The sequence below is a fragment of the Cataglyphis hispanica genome, chromosome 1 (assembly GCF_021464435.1).
Source record: "Cataglyphis hispanica isolate Lineage 1 chromosome 1, ULB_Chis1_1.0, whole genome shotgun sequence".
Lineage (NCBI taxonomy): Eukaryota > Metazoa > Arthropoda > Insecta > Hymenoptera > Formicidae > Cataglyphis > Cataglyphis hispanica.
The window spans coordinates 1,265,167-1,289,670 of NC_065954.1; the positions used below are offsets into that span (position 1 = coordinate 1,265,167).

At 38.3% G+C, this 24,504-nt stretch overlaps 1 protein-coding gene and 1 long non-coding RNA gene across 8 annotated transcripts in view; one reads left to right on the plus strand and one right to left on the minus strand.

Annotated features, from left to right (window-relative positions):
- Positions 1-681: 681 nt before the first annotated feature.
- The window catches only part of LOC126854776 (unconventional myosin-XVIIIa-like), a 46,149-nt gene continuing 22,326 nt past the window's right edge, over positions 682-24,504 (minus strand). For 3 of the 7 annotated variants that reach the window (XM_050601830.1, XM_050601839.1, XM_050601848.1), the window contains 13 exons: positions 24,020-24,178; positions 23,611-23,826; positions 8,435-8,563; positions 7,912-8,055; positions 7,739-7,828; positions 5,021-5,380; positions 4,784-4,938; positions 4,053-4,176; positions 3,486-3,940; positions 3,068-3,380; positions 2,610-2,873; positions 2,066-2,403; positions 682-1,874 (listed from right to left, as the gene is read on the minus strand). In XM_050601830.1, coding sequence (XP_050457787.1) covers positions 1,868-1,874; positions 2,066-2,403; positions 2,610-2,873; positions 3,068-3,380; positions 3,486-3,940; positions 4,053-4,176; positions 4,784-4,938; positions 5,021-5,380; positions 7,739-7,828; positions 7,912-8,055; positions 8,435-8,563; positions 23,611-23,826; positions 24,020-24,178 — 2,754 coding nt within the window. In that variant the 3' untranslated portion in view covers positions 682-1,867. Of the gene's footprint in view, positions 1,875-2,065; positions 2,404-2,609; positions 2,874-3,067; positions 3,381-3,485; positions 3,941-4,052; positions 4,177-4,783; positions 4,939-5,020; positions 5,381-5,663; positions 6,788-7,738; positions 7,829-7,911; positions 8,056-8,434; positions 8,564-9,331; positions 11,469-23,610; positions 23,827-24,019; positions 24,179-24,236; positions 24,440-24,504 lie in introns of those variants that run through there. The other 4 variants (XM_050601884.1, XM_050601866.1, XM_050601857.1 and 1 more) reach the window with 4 other exon arrangements.
- LOC126855150 (uncharacterized) lies at positions 14,983-23,653 on the plus strand. The gene is made up of 3 exons (XR_007688198.1): positions 14,983-15,087; positions 20,320-20,485; positions 23,556-23,653. It is a non-coding gene; the product is annotated as an uncharacterized LOC126855150 (long non-coding RNA).

Sequence of the window (24,504 nt, forward strand, 5' to 3'; positions counted from 1 at the left end):
TTAGTATTGATGAAATAAAAATTAAAAAAAAATATACAATTAATGCAAACTCTGATCAAGTTATACAAATAAATCAAATTACAAGCGCTCGCGAAGCGTTTTGTGAAAATCGATATATTGTGCCTGTATGTGTATTTTAATTACCTTCGTGTTTTAATAGACTACGAAGAACTTACCTCATGCGAGGAGAAGGATTTCGTCGTCAAAATGGCACATCCATCCTCATTGTCTTCACTGTTGTCAGCGGAAGCGACAGTAACTTAGTTGCAATTTAATTGTCGCTCGTCGCTTTCTAACGCATCTAACTAAGGTAGAGTGACTACAGAAGTGATGAAGAAACACAGAGTACGACGAGGAGAGCCGAGAGGGAACAGTGTGAACAGAAGGAAAAGAGCTTAACTTTACTTCGAAACTTTGGCGAGCGGGAGCCGTCCTGCGGGAAATCAATGTCTAGCTCTTCAAAGGGAAAAGTCAAAGGAGGACGAGTGATATGTGTATGTATGTACATGTGAGTCGATTTATGTGTAATGGTTAATTTGATAACCAACTCGCGTTGGCTACCTGCCGTCTCTGTTTCTTCTGCGATTCTTCTTCTCGCGGACTTTTCGCTCATCGTTTTGCCGATTAAACTTCAGATATTTGGGATGGATTTGCAGAGGACGATGAAGAAACACTTCCTAATAATTAAATAGGAGATCTGCATTTTACAAAGCAATAAGTTACACGAGAATCCTTACACAAAAACCAAAGCCTTAATTTGAGTCGTGGCACGCGTTCCTTTGTCGTGCTCCTTTCTATTCTTTTCTTTTTATACAAATATAAAGATAGTAAGAATTGTAAGAATAAAAAGCATAATGTGTCCTTTCCTACGTACAAGATTGTTCCCGAGCTAATTATACATGAGAAAATATTCGCACGGCGTATATCTCTACGCTGACGAACAAAAGTACGAATATCCTATAAAAAATAAAATCTTGCAACAATGATATTAAAATCAAAAAAGTCTTAATCTATTGCTTCGCAAAATTCATTGCAAGATATTTATTTATACATACCTAATAAAAAGATATAAAGATATAAAGATTTTGTTATATCTGTATTAAAAATCCTTTTTCTCTCGGATGTATTTCGACTTTTGTTCGGCAGAATGCGCACAATTTCATCAATATTCGCATTCGCGTTTATGAAGAAATGGCTCGAATTTTAGTGGAAGACTGGAAAAGGACGATGTCGTTATCATCGACGATTTAAAAAAAAAAAGAAAGAAGAAAAACGGACAAAATAATAGCACCACAGACGCATGATTAAGCGTACGATGCGACGTATGAAGTTAGCCACGACATCGAGATTGTTTTCTGAGAATTATACATAGTTAGCACCTAAAAAGTTATCATTGCTCGCATAGAGAGAAAGTGTGTGGTTACACACAGTTGATTAGTTTAGTGATTTTAGCTTGATCCACAGCTCAAACTTTAATTCGTAAGTTTGATTTCGTTATTCAACGGCTAGCCTCCGCGCTAGTTTGATTCGCTTTCATAGTAATTTTATTCTCTATGATAGCGAAAATAGGACGCTAGCATTATCCTTAGTAGCATCATTCAAGCAGCATGATTAAAGTTCATCGCGATTTCGAGCTATCATCATTCTTCGTAATCATTTCACCAGTCTTTCGTCTCTCCGGACTACAATTCTAGTTTCTCACTTTCATATAAGTTTCGGTCGTATACGCTAAATACGGGCAATTTCACGTTCTGCTCGATGTCTCGGTACGCCCATCGGAAGATCCATCCATTATCTGCTCCATTGATTCTGTTTCAATCATGTTTTTGTCGTTTTGATCGGACCCGAGGTCCGATAACGGCTCGGATCAATCACTGTAAAAAGAAAGAAATTTTTCCAAACTGGACAGCAAAAATTATTCACGATTAACAAATATAAATGTAAAATTGATTTAAAAAATCTCACATTTAAAATTATTGTTTTATATATTTTTGATTATATTATTTTGATTATATTATACATTCCTCTTTTTTCTTTTCATCTCTTTATTCTTCTTCTCCCTTACCTATCACTATTCTCGCTGGTGGCTTCCTCGCTGCAATCCAAATCGAGTTCACCTTGAATTGCGCTCTGCAAGTCATCGATCCTCTGTAGCGCTAATCTGAGATCGTCTCTAGCCACTTTAGTCTCAGCCTCTGCGGCTTCCAAAGATTTCTCTGTGTCGCGACGAGCACGTAGGGCCTCCTGTTCGCGCGATATTGCCGCGCTGGCTTCGTCGCGCGCGTCGCGCAAGGATCGTTGCAGTCGTCTTGCCGCGTCTTGAGCAGTCTGTTCTTTCGTTCTAAGTAAAGCTGATTCTGTCTGTAATTTATCTACGCTCTCCTTCAATCGTGCTATTTGCGTCTGTAAAAACACAATCAAATAATAACGTTAGATAAATAAAAAATAATTTTTCGGAGCAAATTAATTTGACAATTTATGTATCACATTACAATATTCAATTAATTTTTTAAAATATTGGTACTCTTATACGCTCCTTTCTGGGACATATAATAGATTATCTTTGACAATTAGGTCTAATATGAATTTGCTAATTTGACAACGAGTACCTCCAAACGCGCTCTTGTGGTTTGTTCCAGTTCTAGCTTGCTTTCAAGCTCTTTAGCTCGGAATTCCAAGCGTCTCGTGGCAAGACTATTTGCCGTAGGATCGCCGAGTTGCTCCACTGATTCTAATCGTTGCGCCAATTCCGCTAATTGGTCCTTCAACGATGATCTTTCTGCCTCGAGTGCGGCAATTTGCACTTGTGCTTCTTGCAATTGGCTTTGCTCCGCGGTAACTTGTTGCACGGCGGCTCGATATTTCTTTAAGACCTTTGCGATCATAATAAGAGAGATGCATGTGCAAAATCATTTTACTTTCATATAACTTTTATGCAATCATTATAAATATAAAATACAAGTCTTAACTATGGTATTTTACAAACGTTGATTATTATTGATTATTATAGATTATTATTTTAACTTTAACTTATTGTTCTTCTAGAACTCGGAATAAAATAACATACCTCAGCAAGCTCCTCTTCGTTCTCTTCTAACTGAGACAGCAACTCCGTGCGTTCGCGATTGGCCGCATTAGCCCGCTCCTCTGCCTCGGAACGTTGTCGCATAGCCTCCTCTAGACTCGCTTGCGTTTCATTCAATTCCTGTTCCAACGCTTGTTTCGCTTTAATAGCCGCTGCTCGAGCGCATTCCGCATCTTCCAACTGATTTTTCAATTGACGCAGCGCGGCTTTGCCCGTCGAATCGCCTTTGGATCTTTCAAGCATCGTCTGCGCATCCCTGAGTAAGGCCTTTGTCCTCTTCAGGTCTCTTTTCAGTCTGTTTTATTATATATGCAACGAATCGTTAAATTACTTTTATTTTAGATAGAACAAATGGCAGAGTTTGATGAATGAGAACGCGTGTTCAGTTTTTGATACTCACCTCTGCATAGTCTCGGCTTCTGTTGCGCGATCGGCTCGATCTTGTTCCTCTAAAGCAACCAAACGGCGTTCCAATTCGTGCTTTTCCCTCAAAAGAATTGTCCTCTCTTCGTGCTCGTTTTCTAACTGCGACTCGAGGGCCTTAACTTTTTTGTGAGCATTTCCGCGAACGTCTTCCAGTTCCTCGTCGCGCTGTTGCATCTCCTTACGCATCTCTTTACGCTGCTGTTCGATGCTCATTTCCAGCCTGAGTTTTGCCTGTTCGAGCAGCTGTACCTGACCAGCTAAATCATCGAGCTCCTCTTCTTGATCCTTGGCGCGTTTCTCTAGTTCGTGTTTTGCTTTCTTCAGCTGCGCGACTTCCTCTTCCGTTTTGCCACCGAAAGTGAGCTCCTCCAATTCTTGAGTCAACGTGCGAAGTCTCTCCTCCTTTAATTCAATCTCTAGTCTTGCGTCCTGTTATAAAAGCAGTAATATATGTAGATATTTTCGATATTGCATTCATCTGGCTGAAGCTGGGAAAACAAAAAAAAAAAAAAAAACATAATAAGAAGAAAAATTTACTCACGCTGAGATTTTGCTCAACTGTGAATTTTTCCGCGATCGCAATCTCCTTCTCTCTCGCTAATCTTTCACGCTGTGCTTTCTCTTGCCTAAGGTCGTTCATCAGGTTTTGAGTTTCTGAATCGAACCTAAATGCATTTATTACAACGATTAAATAAAAAAGATTACAATATAATAATTTTATAATATTTATATACAAAAAATTAAAAAATTTATATGAAAATTTCGGAGATATTAACAACGTTTGGTCACGTTTGGAAAAATTTTCTCATATCCATAATATAAAATTCGATTCTCTATAATGCGTTAGAATTAATCAACTACTTTAGGACGTTATAGAAGAAGTATTAGAATAACAGACTGGATTTCGGGAGAAGGTCCAATTTCGCTGCTTGTAACAAGATCGGCTTTAACCGGCAACGAACAGGCTGCATTTAGATTAACAGCAAGCTATCTTTGCAAATAGTCAATCGTGATTTGTAGACGCACTAGACGTGTCGCTGAACGCTAGCAGGGTAGATTGGGTGGCTACACTATGCTGGCCTGGCGAGACGCCAGAGACACTTGTTGCCGCGAATGAAATGAGAAAAAAATAGAGTGAGCTACTACCCGACACCGACTTGTCGACCATTAGCCGTGGATTAAACGCGCCTCCGAGACACTGTATCGCAAAGCGCGACAAAGTGCACGATTTATTTCGCTTTGTAACTTTGTTGCATTTGCAACAAGACTCACTTGCGCTGCTTCTTCTCAAGGAGATTGTTCCTAGCGGTCTGTTCTTCCAACAGTAATCTGAGATCGTGCATCTCACCATTCAGTTTTTGAACTCGTCGTTTCCACTGTCCGACGACTTGTCGTTGCTCCTCCACCTCTTCGTAAGCATCGGCCAACTGTTGGTCAGAGCAAGAACGTGATGATGATGATGATGATGATGCTTGTTTGCGATTATGAGGACAGTAATTCTTGACGTACCTTCTTCTCCAATTGCTTCTTAAGTCCTACCAGCTGCTCTAGATCGTCCTCGTGCTGCTGTGCCATTTTTCTTTTCGTAAACTCAAGTTCTCGAATGGCATTTTCATATCGTTGCCTGTAAACACCGCCGTCCTCGCCTTCCTCGCCATCGGAAGCTACCCCATTCAAATCGGCAGCCCTCGCATATAACAGTTCCATTTCCAGCCGTTCGGTCGTTTGTTGAAGATTTTTATTAGCCTCGGTTACATCCTGCAACTCTCGCTCGAGTCGTAGACGCTCCGATGTCTCGGCATCGATCCTCTCCGCCGCTAGTGTCGACGTAGAATGCTCCTCGGCAAAGTCTGCGGTCATCTCGCTCAGCTTGAACAGGCAAACACATATCTTACATAAGGAAATCAGATGCGACACGTGATATTATAGGGATACTACGAATTATCGTTACACCTTGTACGATTATTTTCTCTGTTTTGCGTCTGTTTTAAATATGTCCAAAATTGAAATAAAGTAAATTGTGCATATAAAATTTGTTCAAATTTATGATAATATTGTTTTAAGCAAAATTTTTTGTTTATTCTTTTTATCGTGGTCTTTAATTTTTTGTTATAAAAATTTAAGGCCAGTCGTTTTTACTCTGCATCGTTACCTCCTGCATTCCCTCCGATAAAGTGGCGTCCTCCGAAGCGCGAGACAAGGAGCGCCTCGACGGACTCTTTGTTACGCTGTTCGCTCTGCTATAATACTGATAACCGCGTATCATTATATTCGTAGCGCTCTGACTTCTTCCGATTATGGCACGAGGCTTATCTCGCATATGCGGCAAACTTATCGTTTCGTCGTCTATCTCGTCCTTATGACCGAGGCTCCGCCACTCGTCCATAATATGATCGGTACGTTTCAAAAACTGGGAGATCTTCGAAGAGAGATACGACGAGGCGGTGGACGGTTCCATGTGAGACGCGGTAGGTCGAAAGGATTGCTTTACTCTCTGTCGTTCGCAACCCAGAACAAAGTTGAGACTCGCGTCGAACACGACCGGAGCTTGTTCCTTGACCAGAACATTCTCCATTGACGACAAACGCGTGCTCTCGCGAGGATACGTTCTCCGTGGCGGAGTCGAGAAGTTGGAGGAGCTCAGTTGAGAGCGACTTCGCGAGGAAGTGACAGACGGTGATCTCATTCCAGCGGACAAGGACTTTGCGCGATAAGAGACACTGGAGGAAATGCTGCAAGGAGAAGGACTTCGCATCGTGAAACTCAAATTGCTAGCGACATGGCCTCTGCTAGACGGTCTCTTGGAATGCGGTGGCAAGGGTGGTCTCTTCGCTATGGTCTTCGTGGAATCGGGTGAATTTGGTAAACCATTGGTCAGACCGCTCAAATCATTTCTTTCGATTGTTTCGTCCGAGCTGGTGGTCTCCAACATGTTCAGATGCCAATTATCGTGAGAAAGGGAAAGAGTATCCGGATACATTGTCGGCACGGAGGGCATCTTAGACGATTGATCCAGGGAAATCCAATTAATTCAGGAATATTGGTATGATGTATAATTAATCCGATCATAAAACGGGCGATGCATTACATAATTTTCCCAAGACAGAATCGTCGCAATATGCATTTCAAATTATTTTCTTCGTACTTTGTAGTTTCATTTATGCTATTGATTTAACGGCTGAGATTTTGAGATGCGAATTGCGTAACGTCGAATGACAACGAAGACGCCCGTGTCGGCAAGAAGTCCCGATGCAACTGCCTCTTCCTGGGCCGATTCGCCGCCGAGGGCGTTAGAGGAGGCGGTCACCTCCGAGTTATTCTAAGGGAAAGACGGCGAGAAAGAGAGGACTAGTGAGGGAGATAAAGGCGGATAGAAACAGACGAGACGGCGATTCTGGCTATTCGCCAGGTTCTCCATTAGATTTCGTGAGAAAAGTATCGAAAGTAAAGAAGGAAGAGAAAACATAATACTCTAAAGCATTTCGACAGAGAACTTGAGGAATTATATATCGTTGCATTTATAAAAATAGAACAAAGAGGAATGGCGGAAAGAAAAAAATTGCTGCGCTGTAATAAAATCGCTCGAGAAAATTTCAACATATTAATGATATTCAAAAAAATTACGATGCGCCATTCAGTAATTGCGTTGATGACTAGTAAATAATAATCATTAAATAATTGTTCTTTCTAGTCAATTATTTTTTATATATATATATATATATATATATATATATATATATATATATGTGTGTGTGTGTGTGTGTGTGTGTGTTTGTGTGCAAGCTGCAAAAAAGGAATCTTCTTGAGCAACTTATAAAGATGCATGGCGTTTTTACATATTAGCGGCCGACTAGAATGATAGTGTAACGTGTAACGCGTGCGGTTTGTTGGTCGAGTCACGATAATAGTCGCGCACACTCAACACGAGCCGTCTGACGTGTTTAACCCAATTGCGCAGTGTGCGTGCCGCGAATACCTAAACAGGCAATTTCGGCTTAATGTAGCCTTCAAGAGTGCCTCTATTAGAACCCATCACGCGGTCACACGCGAAATCATTGCGGTAGAACAAGGAGAGGTTCAATTTGCAGAGGAGCGTTTAATATTTTTAAAGCCACGAGACGTCGCTTTTTAGTTTTGTGCAAAAGCATTGCGTAATTGTAACTAAAAAAAATAGATATTTGCATTGGATATAATATTCCATCGCCAAAGTGCCATCGCGCAACTCACCTTCGCTTCTAATTTGTCGTTGTCATGTTTCAGATGATTTCGTTCCTGCTCCAAGCGTTCCACTTTTGCCTTGAGAAGCTCGAGCTCTTCCTATTAAAATGAGAAAGTGCATTGATAGCGCACGCAAATAAATAGTAACACATGTGTGTATCTATAGATAACTGTTTTCTCACCGTTCGCGCCTTTAGTTGATCTTCGGTCCGATGAACGTTCAACAAGGGCGCGACTTTCACGTACAATCTCCACCAAGGCCATTCTCGTACGGACATTAGCTTCCTCACATTTCTTTGGATGCAGCGCACTGCAAGATCCTGCAACTGTAAGCAAATTTAATTTCTTAATTTGCTTTACATCGTTATTATGAATTAATTACTGAAACGTTATAAATTATCAGCGAAAGAACGTACGAGTGATGCAAGCATATATTTTTTACATTTTATTTTTCTCCTTAGGCAAGTAAAAAAAAAGAAAAAAATTATAAAAGTAAATGTAAATTCAGAGCCATTGATACAAATTAGATGGCGATCTTTAAACACCGCGATTTCTGGATTAATCGAGTAAAAATGAGCAAAAGTATTTATTTGTGGTTTTTTATACATAATAGAGAAAAAGAGAGCGAAAGAGAGGTTTTCCTTCAAAATTTAACTGTGTTGGAGAATATTTCACATTTGCAAGAGAGGAGAATAAGCGACCCACTTTCAAAGTATTGAGTCTGCGCCGCGCTAGATAGCCTCTGCATCTCGCCTGCAGTAGAATGATGTGGCCTGTGAGTTTCTCGTCCCTCTGAGCTTCCAATCGTTCCAAAGTGCCCGATCTGAAGAATATCTGCAAGTAAGAATAAACGCTTCATTAGTTTTTCCATCGACGAATATTAATTGGCGTTTAGAACGCCGCTGTTATTACGCTGGTAAATTATTGTTTAATTATCCTATCTTAATCAAGCGCGATTTATCAAGAGAATTAATCAACTATTAATAATTACGTAATAATAACGTACATCGATGTACGATGTAAGAAGAATCGCATATCAAATCCGAATTCATGGACAATGAAAATGTTAAGATATGCATGGCATAGTTTCCTGCTACTTTCATCTTGTATAGAAACGAAGAATAAACGTATACGCATATAACTATTAGAGCTTGACAATGCATCGTAGCACCTCAATTGCGATAAATACCTTTACGTAAGACTATGTAATGAAAATGTGTTGAGCATTAATATAGTTACATTAACACACTTTCAATTATGTATCTAATAAATTCTTAATTGAGGCGATTATTTTGAAAGATTTTAATTATTCTAATCGTAGAATAGCGATAAAATTGACGTTTACATAAAATTAAAATATTAATTTAAAAAAGAAGATTCAATCTATAGTGATTTCCTACCAGATTTTCTCTCTCTATTAACATCTTATTATACAAAATTCGATTCACGATTCTTTTCCCAATGTAAACGATGAACGCGTGTTGGATACGCAGAGCAATTAACGCGTTCTAATTATTCAGTCGACCTTCTAATTACCGAGCGCTATCTCGGTAGTATTTATTAAAGCTAACAACGTGGAGATCGTAATCGTTGGACACGGACCTGTCGTCCATTTTCCGAGCATCTGTCATGCCGACAGTTATCGGTACTGCTAGTATCGCTGGGCATCAAGGAACAATTCCGGTTAATGACGGTCTTCTTCTTTTCAGGCTCGGCTAATCTGTGAATGATCGTCGGTTCAAAGATCTTTACATCGTTGCTATTGTTCTCTCGATCGATCCTGCTGCCCCGAAAGAACTGCTGTCCCTTGAACTCATTTATCTCTCTCTGACTTTGATTCTCCATAGTTTCCTTCCAATCCACTTCGTTTTCATTGCTTATGTGACCGCTGTCTTCCGAACAGTTTCCGTCCGACGCGTATCCGCTGTACTCGTTCCCGTTCTTCGACTCGTTCTTCTTTAAAGCAGACGCGTCGATAATAGGAACGTCCACAGATCGCAACTTGATCGGAATTTCTCGCGGAGGCTCCTTGGCGGCGTCAATGTTTTTGCAATTGAAAAAATTCACCAGATGTTCGATATCCTTGGCTCTTTTACCAACAATGCATTGCTTCCTCATTTCCTGCGCGTCATCAACGATGTCATTTCCAATTCGCGTCGCCTTTGACAGGTTGACGGTCATCTTTCCGGAATTTGCAGTGTGGATGGTTTTCGCGCCGGTATTTTGATTCGTGATTTCTCCAATCTGTTTTTCCCAATTGCGCCTCAACTCTTGAATGGAATTCAGATTCTCCTTGCTTATCTTTAATTCCTTGGTAAATTCATCCGGCTTTTCGCAGATTTTGATTTGATTAAATGTAGATTCTTTTATAACAGATTCTTTCTTTTGCAAACTTTTTTGTAATTTTACATTAATATCTTTAAAAATAATTGCTTTTTTTCTCTTTGCTTTTTCATCAGCTCTCAATATTTCATTGTTCTTGCCATCCTCAGAGTCACACTTCTCTATACTATTAATATTATTTTTGCCGTTATGCAAAGTCTCTCCATCCTCGTAGACAATTTCCGTTCTACACGGAGGAGCGACATCCACGATGTCCTCTGACACAATAGTCTCTTTGGACTCTAAATCGTTTTCCAATTGCGCCATTAATCGCGCGGCTCTTTCCTCAAGATTGCTCATCGACGTCGATCTCGAAGAGTTGAACTTGGACGTGCGGTCTAGAGCCTTACGACAATTCTCGTAGATACGCTCGTTCGATGAGGCATCGAGATTGAGCTCGAAACTAATCATTGTCTGGCAGATCGTCTCTTCGGCGCGATCTACTTGCGATAGATCGGCGAGAGATCGGCCGAGACCGGTGGATCGAGTCGCAGGAAGCGGTATCTTACTCGGCCTCAAGATTGAGTTTAATCTCGCGGGCGCGCCGAAAGATTTCCCGCATTGACTGTTATCCATTCTTGTGGTCCGAACGTTCCATAGACTAGTAGATCTGTTAATGAGAGGTAGACCCTTTCCCGATGCTTCCGCTTTCTTTTCCTTTTCCGTCGGTTTTCTCTCTGAGAAAATCCATCGTGGACTGATCGCGGAACTCGTTTGATTGTCCGAGGACACGGAGCTTAAACTGACCGAACGATCCAGAAAGCTCTTTTGTTGCAAGACCTCAGGTTTTACCGGCCTCTTCTCGGGTGTATAAGTAAGGCCTTTCTTGAGCAACGCTCTGTCCTCTAATATCGTACATGTGGAAGACGAGCTGATCGACTTGCAGACTTTCCTTTTGTCGGTACGTGCAGCAGGCGAGACGGATTTTGCCGCATCCGGTCGAGCTTCGTTCGGGAATCGTTTTAGAGGCTTTGAAGACACAACGAGTCTAGATTTCGAGGAATCCAAATTAGTAGAAGCACGTCGCGACGGATTAACCGCATCGTTAGGCGTCTTGATAGATATCCTCGAGGTCGTCGGTGGTTTTGCCAAACGAGATGATTTGTTCGGAGCGATCGCGGGATTCGTCGTTGTCTGGTTTGATTCATTCTGCTTTCTGGCGGATGAAAGCGCCGCTTTTGACACATTTGGACTGCTCTTGGCCTTAACTAAACGCGAACCGCCGCCAGTCACGCATTTAGATACGTTATCAAACATGTTGATGAAAAATCTAAGGTCAAATTCAGATGGAGTAAGAAAGTCGTTTCTAATAGAAATAACGTACTCCAACTTTAGTGTCTTTCGTCGAGATTTTTATATTGCTATTATAATAATTATTATAGTTGTTATTATGATAAATCATTTTGTTTTGTCGTCATGTATCACAGTTTTCATGTATCTTCGAGTCAATTTTTCCGATGCAATAAGAATTAACGTGTATTTTCGTATGTCTAAATATGTCTTCTTTCAACAAAACTTAATTTCGTCGCTTTTTTCATCAGTTCAAATATTTTATTTTTTAATAAAGCATTTCACTATTTTCTCGTCATAATTTGATTTTAATGTAATTGGGAAAAAATAAAGACGTGTTAATTACCGCAATGTCTCTCTGATTCTTAAATGTCGATATAGCTTTAAATTCATTACTTTGTAATCAATCAATAAATTTTTTATGTGTGAGCATTTGTCATTTGTAAGCTGGTGAGACGGAAGCAATTATGATAAACACAAATATAATAATATCTCGAGGAAAAGTTATCAATTTTGAAACGTCAAACTCTAACGATTCAAAGTTTAAATACGTGTAATTATTTGTCGGTAATAAATGTCTATTATTTCCGCCTCATCATCATTTCAAATAATGTCATCTTTGCATCTCTTTGCCTAGCATTAAGCAGTTCGTTAAAAGTTCGCGCAAACTTCGCACACAAATAAACATGTATATTCGTACACATATATACAATCAATATATATGTAAGATACTAGGTTTATCTAAATATCAGATTGTAATAAGCATAAAAATGTAATAAAATCACACAGGTATTTTGTAAAATTAAACGACATCTAGTCACACACAGGCGCGGAGAATTGTGTGCTTAAAGTTTAAAGATTTGTTATCAAAGTCAGATTGTTCGCCGCACTTGTCACCTCGAGATGGCATTCCCGATCACTGACACGAGCGGGACCGCGATAATTCTCGCACTTGCATACGTTGCGGAATGAATGGTTGTTGAAGAAGCCTTTTTCTCTCCTCTGGCGCGCAGAACGAGCCGCGACCAAATGCCGTAAAAGCCGCGTAAAAGTGTATACGCATCCAACTGCGAGGACAGAAGTGAAGAAGCGAAAGAGAGAACGGTAGAGATGACGACAGGAAGGAGGGATGAAGGAGTGAGGGAAATAAAAAGGAGAAAATCGAGAGAGAGGGACCGGGTGAAGGGAAAGGGGCAGATTATCTTGAGAAGCCGGTTACCACGCATCTCTCGGCCTGCAACTCTCAAGTGGCAGGAAGATGCAGCTGGTTAATGCTTGGGTGCCAGCTTATCATTTTCATTGAAGAAAGACGTCGTGTCTTCTTGCTCCGATAAATCGAAACAAACCGGAAAGACGTAATAGCGAGAAATGCGTAATGTTGCGAATTATCGAGAGATTTTCGACGGGGATGGTATCGACGAAATTACTGTGAAAGAAAGATTTCCGACTGTATCGCGTATTTCTAAAGACAGATGATAGCGAGACGAACAGAGACGCTAAAATTTAAAAATGTTTGTAATCTCTAATTTTTGTTGTAAAATCATTCCAATTTTTTTAATCGAATATCTGTCTGAATTTATAATCCGAGACTTATTATATACATTGAATTTAATTTTCTTCATTTGATACACCGGTATCACGTTTCCTTATGATGAAATAAATCAATCATTAAGAGATGCTAATAAACGCAAAACAACACGTTAAATTTGCTGTGACTTGGTTAATTAAAAGCGCAACAGAGATATTGTGTAAAGTACATTTCGCAATCCTGACCGCTTCTCTTCCTCTTCTTAATTACACGACGCGTTCGTTTCGAGATAAAACACCCGTTAAACGAATGTCTGTACTAAAGTGCAGAAACAAAACATTGAGGTCTTCTCTTAATCATCACGCGAGTTAAAATTTTAAAAGTATCGCGACACAACTTTTGCAATGTGCTCTTCATTAATTTCGAATGAGACGAAATATTTTCTACTTCGAGACAAAGTTACACTAATATATCAATTAATAAATACTCTGAAATGACATATTAAGGATTCTTTAGTTTGCATGAAGATCTTATTACATATGAAATAAATTTTATTTCAGCGACTGTGTTTTCATTTCCTCCATCTCTCAAATCGAAACACGGTCTCTTTGTACGCAAATAAAAAGCTTATTCAGAATGGAGCTCGTTAACTGTGATATAATCGATTAAGAACGACGATGATTCGACCGCTGACCAGATGTGAGGCTAATATAGCCAATATTATTTCATCATCAACTCTCAAAGAAAAAGAATATGCTGTACTATGCGTGCGAGGCGTATTTGCATGTTTTTACATAAATTCAATGATATAACTCTCGTATATATATATATGTACAATTATTTTTATTTATTTTTATGTCTGAAGGAAAATATTTATTGTGAAATTTTGAAAGAATCTGTGAACTATTTATTGTTATATTTATTAAATATTAAAAATTGGAAAAACGTTAGCAAGCCATAAATATCGACAGAATCAAATAAGCAATTAGCGAGTTCACGACATCGATATCGAAACAGTCACGTTCAAATAAAGCAAAGGCCACAGCCATAAAATAAAGGCTATCGATTTTCGCGGATTCGATTTTATAACTTTTCTATAACGATCGTATAGGATTGTAATATCGGTGCTTCGTTTGGTTAGCAGTGAGAAAGCACTTGTACAGCTCGATGCTTTACGTACAGGCCGATGATGTTTACCGTTATCGAAATAACAGGAAGATACCGGTCTGGCTGTAGACTTTCTCTCTCTCTCTCTCTCTCTCTCTCTCTCTCTCTCTCTCATTCTCTCTCTTTTTTTCGCGGATTAATTAAGAAATTGATGACTTTCTCTCTTTTTCTTCTTCCCTCAGTCATCAGACATTTCGTCTAGGGAGTGAAAAGCGAATGTATCTTTCGCGCTTTGTCAATTTTTACCAAAATTGTAATGGATCGTTTTACATTTCTTAAAATAAAGTAAATTATTTAAAGTATCATCCCTTTGAAAAATAAAGTCAATAAAAATGCATTTAATCAATAAATTGAATTTGAAGAAATTCGTCAATGGTTTTATAATTTATTGTTAGTATTAAAAATTAAATAATTCAATTCACGAGCAGATTATGGCTTTATGAGAAATATTATTAATTTTAGATTTAAAAAATTTTATGCGATATTTTTATGTTTTATCATAAATTTAATAAAATTTTCAAGATATTAATATTGAAAATTTTAAAGTTTATGAATTTGCATATCATATATATATATAGACGCGAACGCGATTGTGTGTGTGCATTTTAAAATGCGAGATAACGTCATGTGTCTCTTTTGACAATAAAATTATCATACATGTGTACATCATACACATTCATGTACATATGAGTTTATCGTATTTAGAAAACGACACCTTTCTTTGCAGCCAAATAATATATTCCAATAAATTATTCTCAATAAATATCTCCGTCTCAACTTTTAGAGGGAAGCAGAAATTTGTTCGACCGGCGTGCACTCGCAATAGAAACGCATATGCGCACTGCGCGAACGATTTGGGAGCGATCGGACAAAAAGCAATTCCCTTGCTTGCTATACAATGTCAAGGCCGAAAGATGTTCGACTGGGACCAACCACAAACTGAGGCCGCAGGAGCAGTCGTCGCATCGTCAGAAAGCTCGTTTCGCATCAGGTACACGTTCCACCATCTTCTCCCCACTATACAGGTAATATGTCACCAACACACGCATAAATCTCGCGCATTCAAACGTCTGGTCCCCGGCTAGCAACGGCACGTTCCCCCATTAATGCTCGCGATATCGAATATAAATCTCAAAATTATTGTATCGAAAGAGACAGAGGATAAGGAAGACGCATTCAATAAAACGCTCGATTAATCAAAAACGCGATTATGCAAATAATTAATGGCAATAATATATTAGAATTACGTGTTGCCGGACGCAAACTACGTGCGTCTCTAATTGTTAAGTATTTCAATGCCGAATTGTATAATTTTGCAAAAACAATTTCACAGAACCGTAAAAATTTCGAAAGTGCAAGGAAAAGATATCGCAGATTCGGAATTATCGTGACAGGTGGATCTTGAACGGCGCATCTCGAAGCGCTACCAAATGGACCCAGAGGACCGGTCCGAACTGGCAGACCTCTTTCTTGTTTTTTCGCCTATCCCCCGAATAAGGCACACTTGGCGATTCTCATTTCGCCCGTTCGCTTTTTGTCTTACGATCCACTTTGATATTTTAAGGACACGTACAGAAATGCTCTCGTGTATCATCAGTTTTTTAATCTAAAATAGTAATGTATAGGAAAAACGAAAAAACATAGAGATCATAACGCGTATAAAAGAAATGCAAGAAAGGGGCGCTTTTTTACTGCAGCTCGGCTCGCACTGACCTCGCGAATTTTTCGAGCGTATTGCGGAAACTGGAACGCGGGGCCGTTCGCCTTTCGGACCAGTAGAAAAGGTTCCTGCACGACCTATCGTCCACGTCGGATCGATAGATCTTTGCGGGGATGGCTGCCACGAAGAAATCCGAAACAGACGCGGCACGGCGTTGGAAAGCGGCCGGCAAGAATGTCCGTTGGCCTACTGACGAACGGGAGAAAGGAGAGACGAGACAACGAGAGAAGGGAACCACATAAGAAGAGAAAAGAGTTCCGGCCGCGTTATGAAATCGCAAACTTCTTTTCGAATCTACGCCAGACATTTTTTAGTACTTTTGTTCAATGGGACCAACCATCGCGTCTTCAATTTGTCTCCGTTTCGTAGTAAAGTTTATTACTTCTCTTTCATTCGTATCGTCGCTTTATCAAGTCTGTTCCATGAGTAATGTCTCATTCCTGCAGCCGTTAAAGAGTGAAGTAAGTTGATCAGGTTAACAAATTGCATCGGTGAACGATTTCGCCGGGAGCATAGAGAGTAAAGAAGAAAGTAAAAAAGAATTCGTTTCGTGCATTATGGTTGCCGCATGTCCTATTTCATCGCAATGTGAGTTGATTTTTTTTAAGAAGTAATTATCTCTTTTTAAAAGTAATATAATATATTTATTTAATCTAAAAAAGTTTTGCAAGAACATAATTGAAAAGTCTCATGTTACAATACATCTAATACTATTTTCGATCTGTTACATGGCCCAGTAATCTTGTCATATAAATATACATATGTTATTTTATGTTAATTTTATCATGCCATTGAAAAAGTAGAAGATAATAATTAGAAAATTGCTTTGCAAAACATCCGCACGCACGGAAAGTAAGAAAAAGGAGGATCCGTTATACTTCATATCACATTTGATTTAATCGTGATATTATTTTCTTAATGAGCAATTCTCTAGAAAGCATATTAAATAAGTCCAAGTCAGTCTTGTAAAAACACGATCTTTTTCACGTATCACTGCAAATGCTCTTATCGGAGAGACATCGGACGCCTACGTTTGGTCGTAATTAATGGCTCGAAATTGCCGGTGCCGTAACACGATTCTTCTCAAGGGCCGAAAGAAAAGCAAGAGGAAGTTACGTCTAGCTTGTCGCAATTAACCGCAAGGCGGATAAGTAGGTAGAAATGAAGAATCTGACCCTGTGAGTCGTGGGTTGACGAAGCCGAGATTGAGCGGTGGAACGTGGTATGCAACGTTTCCGCTTCCCGACGAAGGGAAAACAGCACCGTGTGAGAAACTCGACGGCGTCATGCATTTTGCTTGATAATTAGTTGGTGGCTTCTTCAATTATCTATTCATTTCTGATATCTGACGAGTTTTGTTTACAATCTTAAACTCGAATTAGTGATATATCCCAAAGAGTTGTAAAAATAAATTTAAAAAGTAGAATAGCAAACGAGGAAATTATAAATTATATGACTTATTAGTATAAAAAGTTTCAAATCTGTATCCCTTTATAATGTAAATTTGCTGCTTCTAAAATAGAAAATAGAAAATAATTATATGTGTGAGACAATAAATTATATAAAAATTAAAATGAGAAAAATTTATCTCTATAGTTCTTAAGAAAAAGTAAGCTACAAGTAATTATATATTATGCGATATCAAATTCGAGTGTTTATATTCTTTGCATTAGCGTGGGTGAAGGCAGCGGGATATTCCGCGATCTCGGTCTAGCTTGTTGCCGAGATTTGTCGTGCGAACCTGACCTAGCCGCGTAAGTTTCTCGGATAACTATTCGCGTTTCTTCATCATGATACATCATGGTTAGTAATCTTTTAGCTTTTCAACTTAGTATTGTTGAATGCAAATTGAGTGTGTTGATATGCATATAATATGTATTTATAAGATTCATGAATGCTCGATGAGATGTAATTCTTATTTTTATAATAGGCTTTATCGATTTAAATTTTTTTTTATATTAACCATATATTATTTTTATTTTTACTCATAATCTAATATATCACTATTCTATATTTTAATCTTGACTTTCAACTAGCTGATTTAATCGTCACTACCTATATTACCACTAATTTATATATCACATTGTAATGCAATGATTGTTAAGGCGCGTGCATGCATAATAAGGATTAATTGTGTACGGTACTTGTTAGAGGATCAATATTCTAATGAAGTTGAAGCACGTTCGTACTGTTTCCACTTGACGCTTCGGAATTACTTGACATACCGATCGCTCGAGATGCGAAACACGCAGTAATCGAAGGCACGCGCAACGGTCACATTTCCGCTGTGGAAACGTAGCGCCAGATATTTCGGTAGTCATGACGTATATGTTTAAACTGACATGATTAGCTCGACTAACGTTATATCCGAAAATACATTGACGTTCCACCGTAAAAGAAATCGTAACTAATTTATTTTTCCAAAAAATTTGCGGGATGCGTTTATGAAAATAAAGGATGCGTCGATCAAAATAAAAAGAGAAATATTATAATGGAAATGATATCAATTAAAAAAAAAATCAGATATGCTGGAAATGGAAAACATGGTACGTACACATGGCCGTAGACGAACGGCGAAAAACTGCAAAAAAGAAGATGAGAGAGAAAAGAAAATAAGAGATATTAAGAACTAAGTGTACCGGAAAAAGCTATTCTTAATGTAACGACGTTGTAAGGAACATATTAATTCGCGAGTCGTTGTAGTCGAAATTACCGATCTCCTGCGTTTTGCGTGAAGAAAGATTGACCACTTACAGCACGTCGCAGTAGAAAAAACATGTCGGAGAACGGAAGTGGAGTTAACATTTCCTCGGGCGGGATATGCAACTCAGGGAAAAGATATGGAAAAACCTCGTTCTTTCCCGGTCATTCTGGTTTATTCGCATACATGGCGATAGCGCTGCGGGCAGATTGCGCTGGCAACGATAGAAAGGAAACGAAGACGTCAACAGTGGAAGACGTATGAGAAATAGCCGCGTGAACAATCTTGAAGATGACGGAAGATTCATCTGACGGTCGCGTAATTTGCACTTCGTAATTATAGCATCCCAGGAAGAAGAGTTCCACACTCTACATCGTGATGTGATCGTAATAAACGCAATTTAGTAATTCTCGTATCCTACCGCTTTAGATAGGAACGCAAAAGTTTCGTATCTTTTTCTTTATTTAAGATATTCAGTGAAAGGGATTATTTCATCTTCGGGGGAATAAAAAAAGTCATCCATCTTCTTTGAAAAACTTTTCAGTGAATTTTCAAAGAACTTTCGTAAAATTTGTCAGCTACATGCAATCGTCTCTTTTTAAAGCTGTATTTCATACAAGTGTAATTAGGTGGGAAGAAATGAAAGGCCGGACAACGAGATGTAAGGAGGCTGATATGCTCGCAGTGCAAAACTGCAAATGGATCGGCAGGCATGGCGAACCAGTAAGGACCAGTGTGGGCAATTTGTATGTGGGTCACGAGAAAGTCACAGTACACCTTTTTTCCACCTTCCAGATATATTCTCTTCTTTTACACTTTCACAGACGAACGATTGGGCGCGTACAGTCTTTTTTCCGATTTATTATATTATCATAATCTTCCGACAAAAAAGAATTCACTTTTAAAACTAAAGAGAATAATAAAGATGACCGAAGAATCTCGGCAATTTTTACATAAAAATTCTTGAAATATATCTTAAAAATCTGTAAAATTTTCACTGGATGAAAGAGACCACGTTGTAAAATATCGAATAATCGTAAATCAAGCAGTTACGACACCGATGCCCGACGCCGATGTGCGACTTGGCATGACGTTGATAGTTTGCAGCTGTTTCGATTAAGCTTCTGCGGAATCAGGAAGCATCGTTGAACGCCGCCGTACGCATCTATACGAAACGAACGGTACGATGACTTTCCACTCGGATTACAAAATATGAGATGTGTGAGATAAATATAGCAATCTTACTACTAAAGACGAAGATGGCTTCAACATGTATCGCCAACGTCTAATTTGTATTTTCTCTATCAAGCAATGTGATCATGAGTTTGCTTCACGTAGAGATATTTAGAGATCTTAGATTGACTTATTTATGTCCAATAATGTCTTAGCCTCGAGATATATCGTACTCTTCTCAGTTTTGTTTGTAATAAACAAGCTTGGAGGAAGTGATCTTTGAAATACTTTGTACATGCCGCTATCTTATTTAAATTTCAAGATACTGAGCGAGATTTCACCCAGATATCTATTAATTATTTTGATTTCTTCTGATTAGTAATTTAATAGGCCGTTTAAAATTTGTCGAAAGTATTTATATAATTATCGACTTTATCTTCGCATTGTTATAAATGAGGAATTTATAACTATTTATATTATTCAAACAAACACATGTAAAAAAATTATAGATTTCAGAGTTAAAAAGGCATCGTATTTTCTTTCTTAATATAATTTTCTACAAATAAACATTTTGAAATAATAAGTATATATATATATCTTTTCTCTAATCGATTCATTTAATATTACAGTTGAATTCTAACACGTTTCTGCATTTATCAAGTGCAACGACGAGTCTTCCAACAGACGTCGGGAAACAGGTGATGTCGGTAGAAAGCACTTTACAATCCCCGCTTCTTCAGGACGGACAGGCAGATTGGCGTGAGGAGGTGAAACGAGGCAACAGACAAGGCCAAGGTAAAGGTAAAAGGTAAAGGAGTGGCACGGGGAATGCGGGGTTGGAAGAGAAACCATGCGCGGCGAGCAGCGCAAAAGTCAACGAACCGAAATCGGCGTGTACGCGATAACGCGCGATAATCCACGGACGATTTCCTCGGTAAATTTCAATAAGTATGGTCCACGCTACAGTCTCGTAATCGCAAAGACGTATACTTTAAAGTAACGTGTACGTTCTAGATATTTTTTTCTCAAAGTTCTCCAGGCGGTAAATTCGCTTCAGCGATTATGAATTTGCTCTCTGATGAACGCGAGCGCGTTTATACATATATATATAAATTTCTTTATAACAAACGCGTGTGACAAATAATCGAGGAAATGACTTCCCTTAGGCAAATGTGTAGAAATTAATATTTTTAAAACTTTTTTGTTTATAGTTATACCAAATAGGTTTTCAATTTGAATTTTGCTAGAGTGACAGTTCGACTTATGTTTTCTTGTCGTTAAAAAGCCAAAGACCTCGATAGAAATTATTATATTTATGCAATAATATGTATAGAGATATACGTCATATATTTATACCGCGTATAGTTTATCATAGGCAGAGGCAAACACGGTCGCTGCATAACTTACAACACGCATCGAGAATCTTCGCCATCCACGAGTAAATGGAGTTAACGTTTAATTGCCTCCTATATAAGATGCGCACAGAATTTTAAATCTCAGCTTCGCGCTTGCTTCGCGTCACGAATGTATTTCACCTGCTTAAAATGATATTGCAAATCATTGTTGTGACATGCTTCCATATTGAATAGTCATTCGCAGATTATAATGGTGCTGTAATATAAAATATGCGAGACACTCGTATCGTGTGAAAAATTACAACATTGCGACGGAAATGACTCGTTAAATTTCCTCCCAGAAACCGATTCTGAATTCGTCCGAGATGTTTTGCTTAGTAAAGCACGTCTTGCACATTTCTCCTTGGAAGAAACGCTACTTCCATGGCGATAGCTTTTTCTCTATCAGCGCGTTTCATGAATAACGCATCAGCGAGAGTGGGACAATGCAAGTCTCGCAGAATCAGAAAGTTAAACGTTTCGTCGAAATAACGAATTTGGGTGAGGCGCCGCCTCACAAACGAATAAAAAGAAATCTTGACTCTCAATTTTGCTCTCAAATGGGAAGTGGCGGTGCACTAGCGATGCATGCGGATCATCATGCGTGCCAACAGGATGTGCCGTATATCAATCAATCCTACATTAGAATTTGCCAAAGATCCACACATCCTCCCGCGCTGCAAGCTACGCACGTCGCAAGGTGAAACCGGCGTAGCTGGTTTTGCGTGTCAAGTACAGTTGGTGAAATGCACGAAGGCACGGATCGAGCGTATCGTTCGATCCTTCCCTCGAGAGATATATATACGAGCATAACAGGTGCGTTAAGAGGCTGCCACTTATTGATAAACTACCGACCAACACCTACTCTTATAAGCTTTCACATATTCAAGCAAGAGAAATTAATGATGGCAAAAAATATATTTTTTTTTTTCTTTTTTCGAAAGGTTAAATTCTTAATTTGACAAGATCTCAAAGATAATTTAGAAAAGTTGAATTTATACAGTTTTATATAAGTCTTGCAAGTCCTTTTCTTTAGAATAAAAAGAAAAATTGTCAATAAGAGAACTACTTTTGATTTTGACCTCGATACATATTCATGATTGAGATACGGAGAAATCGTATGAGTTACGGTGAAAATACACGTATATATATATGTATGCATATATATATATGTATGTATATATATATATATATATATATATATATATATATATATATATATGTATATATACGAGTTGGTATTCCAAACTGCGGCATCGGTACACGAGAGAATACGATCTGACGCGCGTCGTCGATCTTTGGAAAGCGTCTCAGTATATTTCCGCAGGCGAAACTACTGAAAGACTAATACGCATGCGACCTCGTTGACCCTCACCTAATGTGAGCACGCTTCCTTTCTTTTTCTGTTTTCCATCTAGTAAATCCTTTCTCAGCATTACGTTTAGAATCTAATGTAGATATTTTTTCTATCTCGTTATCGATGGATTTCCTAAATTTTCTCAAATTGCTCCGATCCCATTATAGTAAAAAGATTAAAACAGAATTAGTAACAGAAAGAAAAACTGTTAGAAATAAAATTTTGCAAGTTAGGACGTATTTTTTAAAGCAAGTTTTTGGATAAAATAAAATATGATATATATATATATATATATATATATATATATATATATATAATTATAAGTCTAAATATTTGTTTAATTACGCTCTAAGAAACGGATGCCCTTTCTGCGTGCGGCTCGATCATCTTCGTGACAAGGATAATTATCGACTCGCGGAAGTGTTGGACGTGATGATTTGCGCAATGTCTTGAAGTACAGCTGTCATTTTCCCTTCGGGATTCTTTCAACGACTTCTTGACTGGCAAGCGAAAGTACATTGACATGTTTCGGCCTACGAGACGAAAGCGATTTTTTGCGAGCATCGCGTCATAAAGCGTTGCGAGGAAAAAATGTGCGCTTGAGTGGTTATTCGCATTTAACATGTCGTAAAGATTTATAAGCTTCTCGCGAGTAGTAAAATTCTATTAGAAAGCGAATATGATACTCCCGTGGTCGGAAAAGAAATTGCATATATAGAATATCACGATTTCGTAAATAATAAAATGATAAGATTATGAGACAACTGGTACATCACCGCTTTCAAACACAATCTTAGTGTTATATATATATATATATATATATATATATATATATATATATATCTTAATATAATCGTCATTACAACTTTTTGACACATAAATCATTTACATAAGCCTCTATAAGCCAAATTTTATTTGATCGTAAATTTTTTTCATATTAATTCTATGATTACACATTCTATCAAATTTATACTTCTTTCCTCTAATATGATGCAAAGCGATATCTTATTATTAATAAATATTTTAATATGGTAATAAACTTTCTCGCGATAAATATTATTTGCCGCGGCTTTTATGATTAATGACATTTTCTAATGGTTTGTTCACTTTCTAGGTTGTATGGTAAGTTCAACAAAATTATGCGCACTTTGGAAAAAATATTGACTCACCTGGCTTTGACCAACTCGATAAGATGCAGGATCGACATCGACGGTGAGCAGCATGTCTTCGACAGCGCGACGTTCATCGGTGACAGGACTTCCGGGACGAGCGTTCACGTCACTCGACAGTAGTCCGAATCGACGTCTGAACTCACCTAGGGCCATATGCTTCGGAAATCCAACTTTGTGTAAACGAATAGCGTTTACTATCTGGCTTCCGCGAATCTGTTTACAAGCATATAAAAATGTAACATATAGTATTGAAAATCTTTGTTGGAAAGAAAAATTTTAATAAAGTTATCAAGACTGAAAAATTATTTCTCTGCTATTTATGGGAGGTCTTGCTATAATTATTGGAAAATTGAAAACTTTTATTAATTATAATTTTTTATTTTTAAATCTACTAAAATGTCTTTACCTGCGATCGCAGAAGAGGCACATTAATGACACTGTCCTCGCTCTGATTCGATTTCACGGAGAGTAGGCTTTTATTGTCGGTACAACCAGCATTGTGCTGAGGTAAAAGACAATGCACAAACTTCACGCGTGTTCTCCGTAATGTTTCCACGAGACCATCCTGGAAACAATTCACGGCTGTGCTTTATTCCGCTTTATAATGTCGAAGGCGTACATACATCAGTGAGATAAACAAAGAATCGCAGTATTGTCCTTACTAGATAACGAGCGCAAAAAAGAAAACATGAAAACAAAACAAGGTAACAGCAAGCGATCTCAACACATATTTCTCCGCACATTTCCAACATGCCAAACATCTTGCATCTCGCAGAGCAAAGAAATAATAAATGTGCGTGAAAATACCATCCACTAGCCAGATTACGTTTACGCGACCAATATACGGCCTTGCGATAATGAAATTTGCGATAATAGTCTGATCTTTGACAC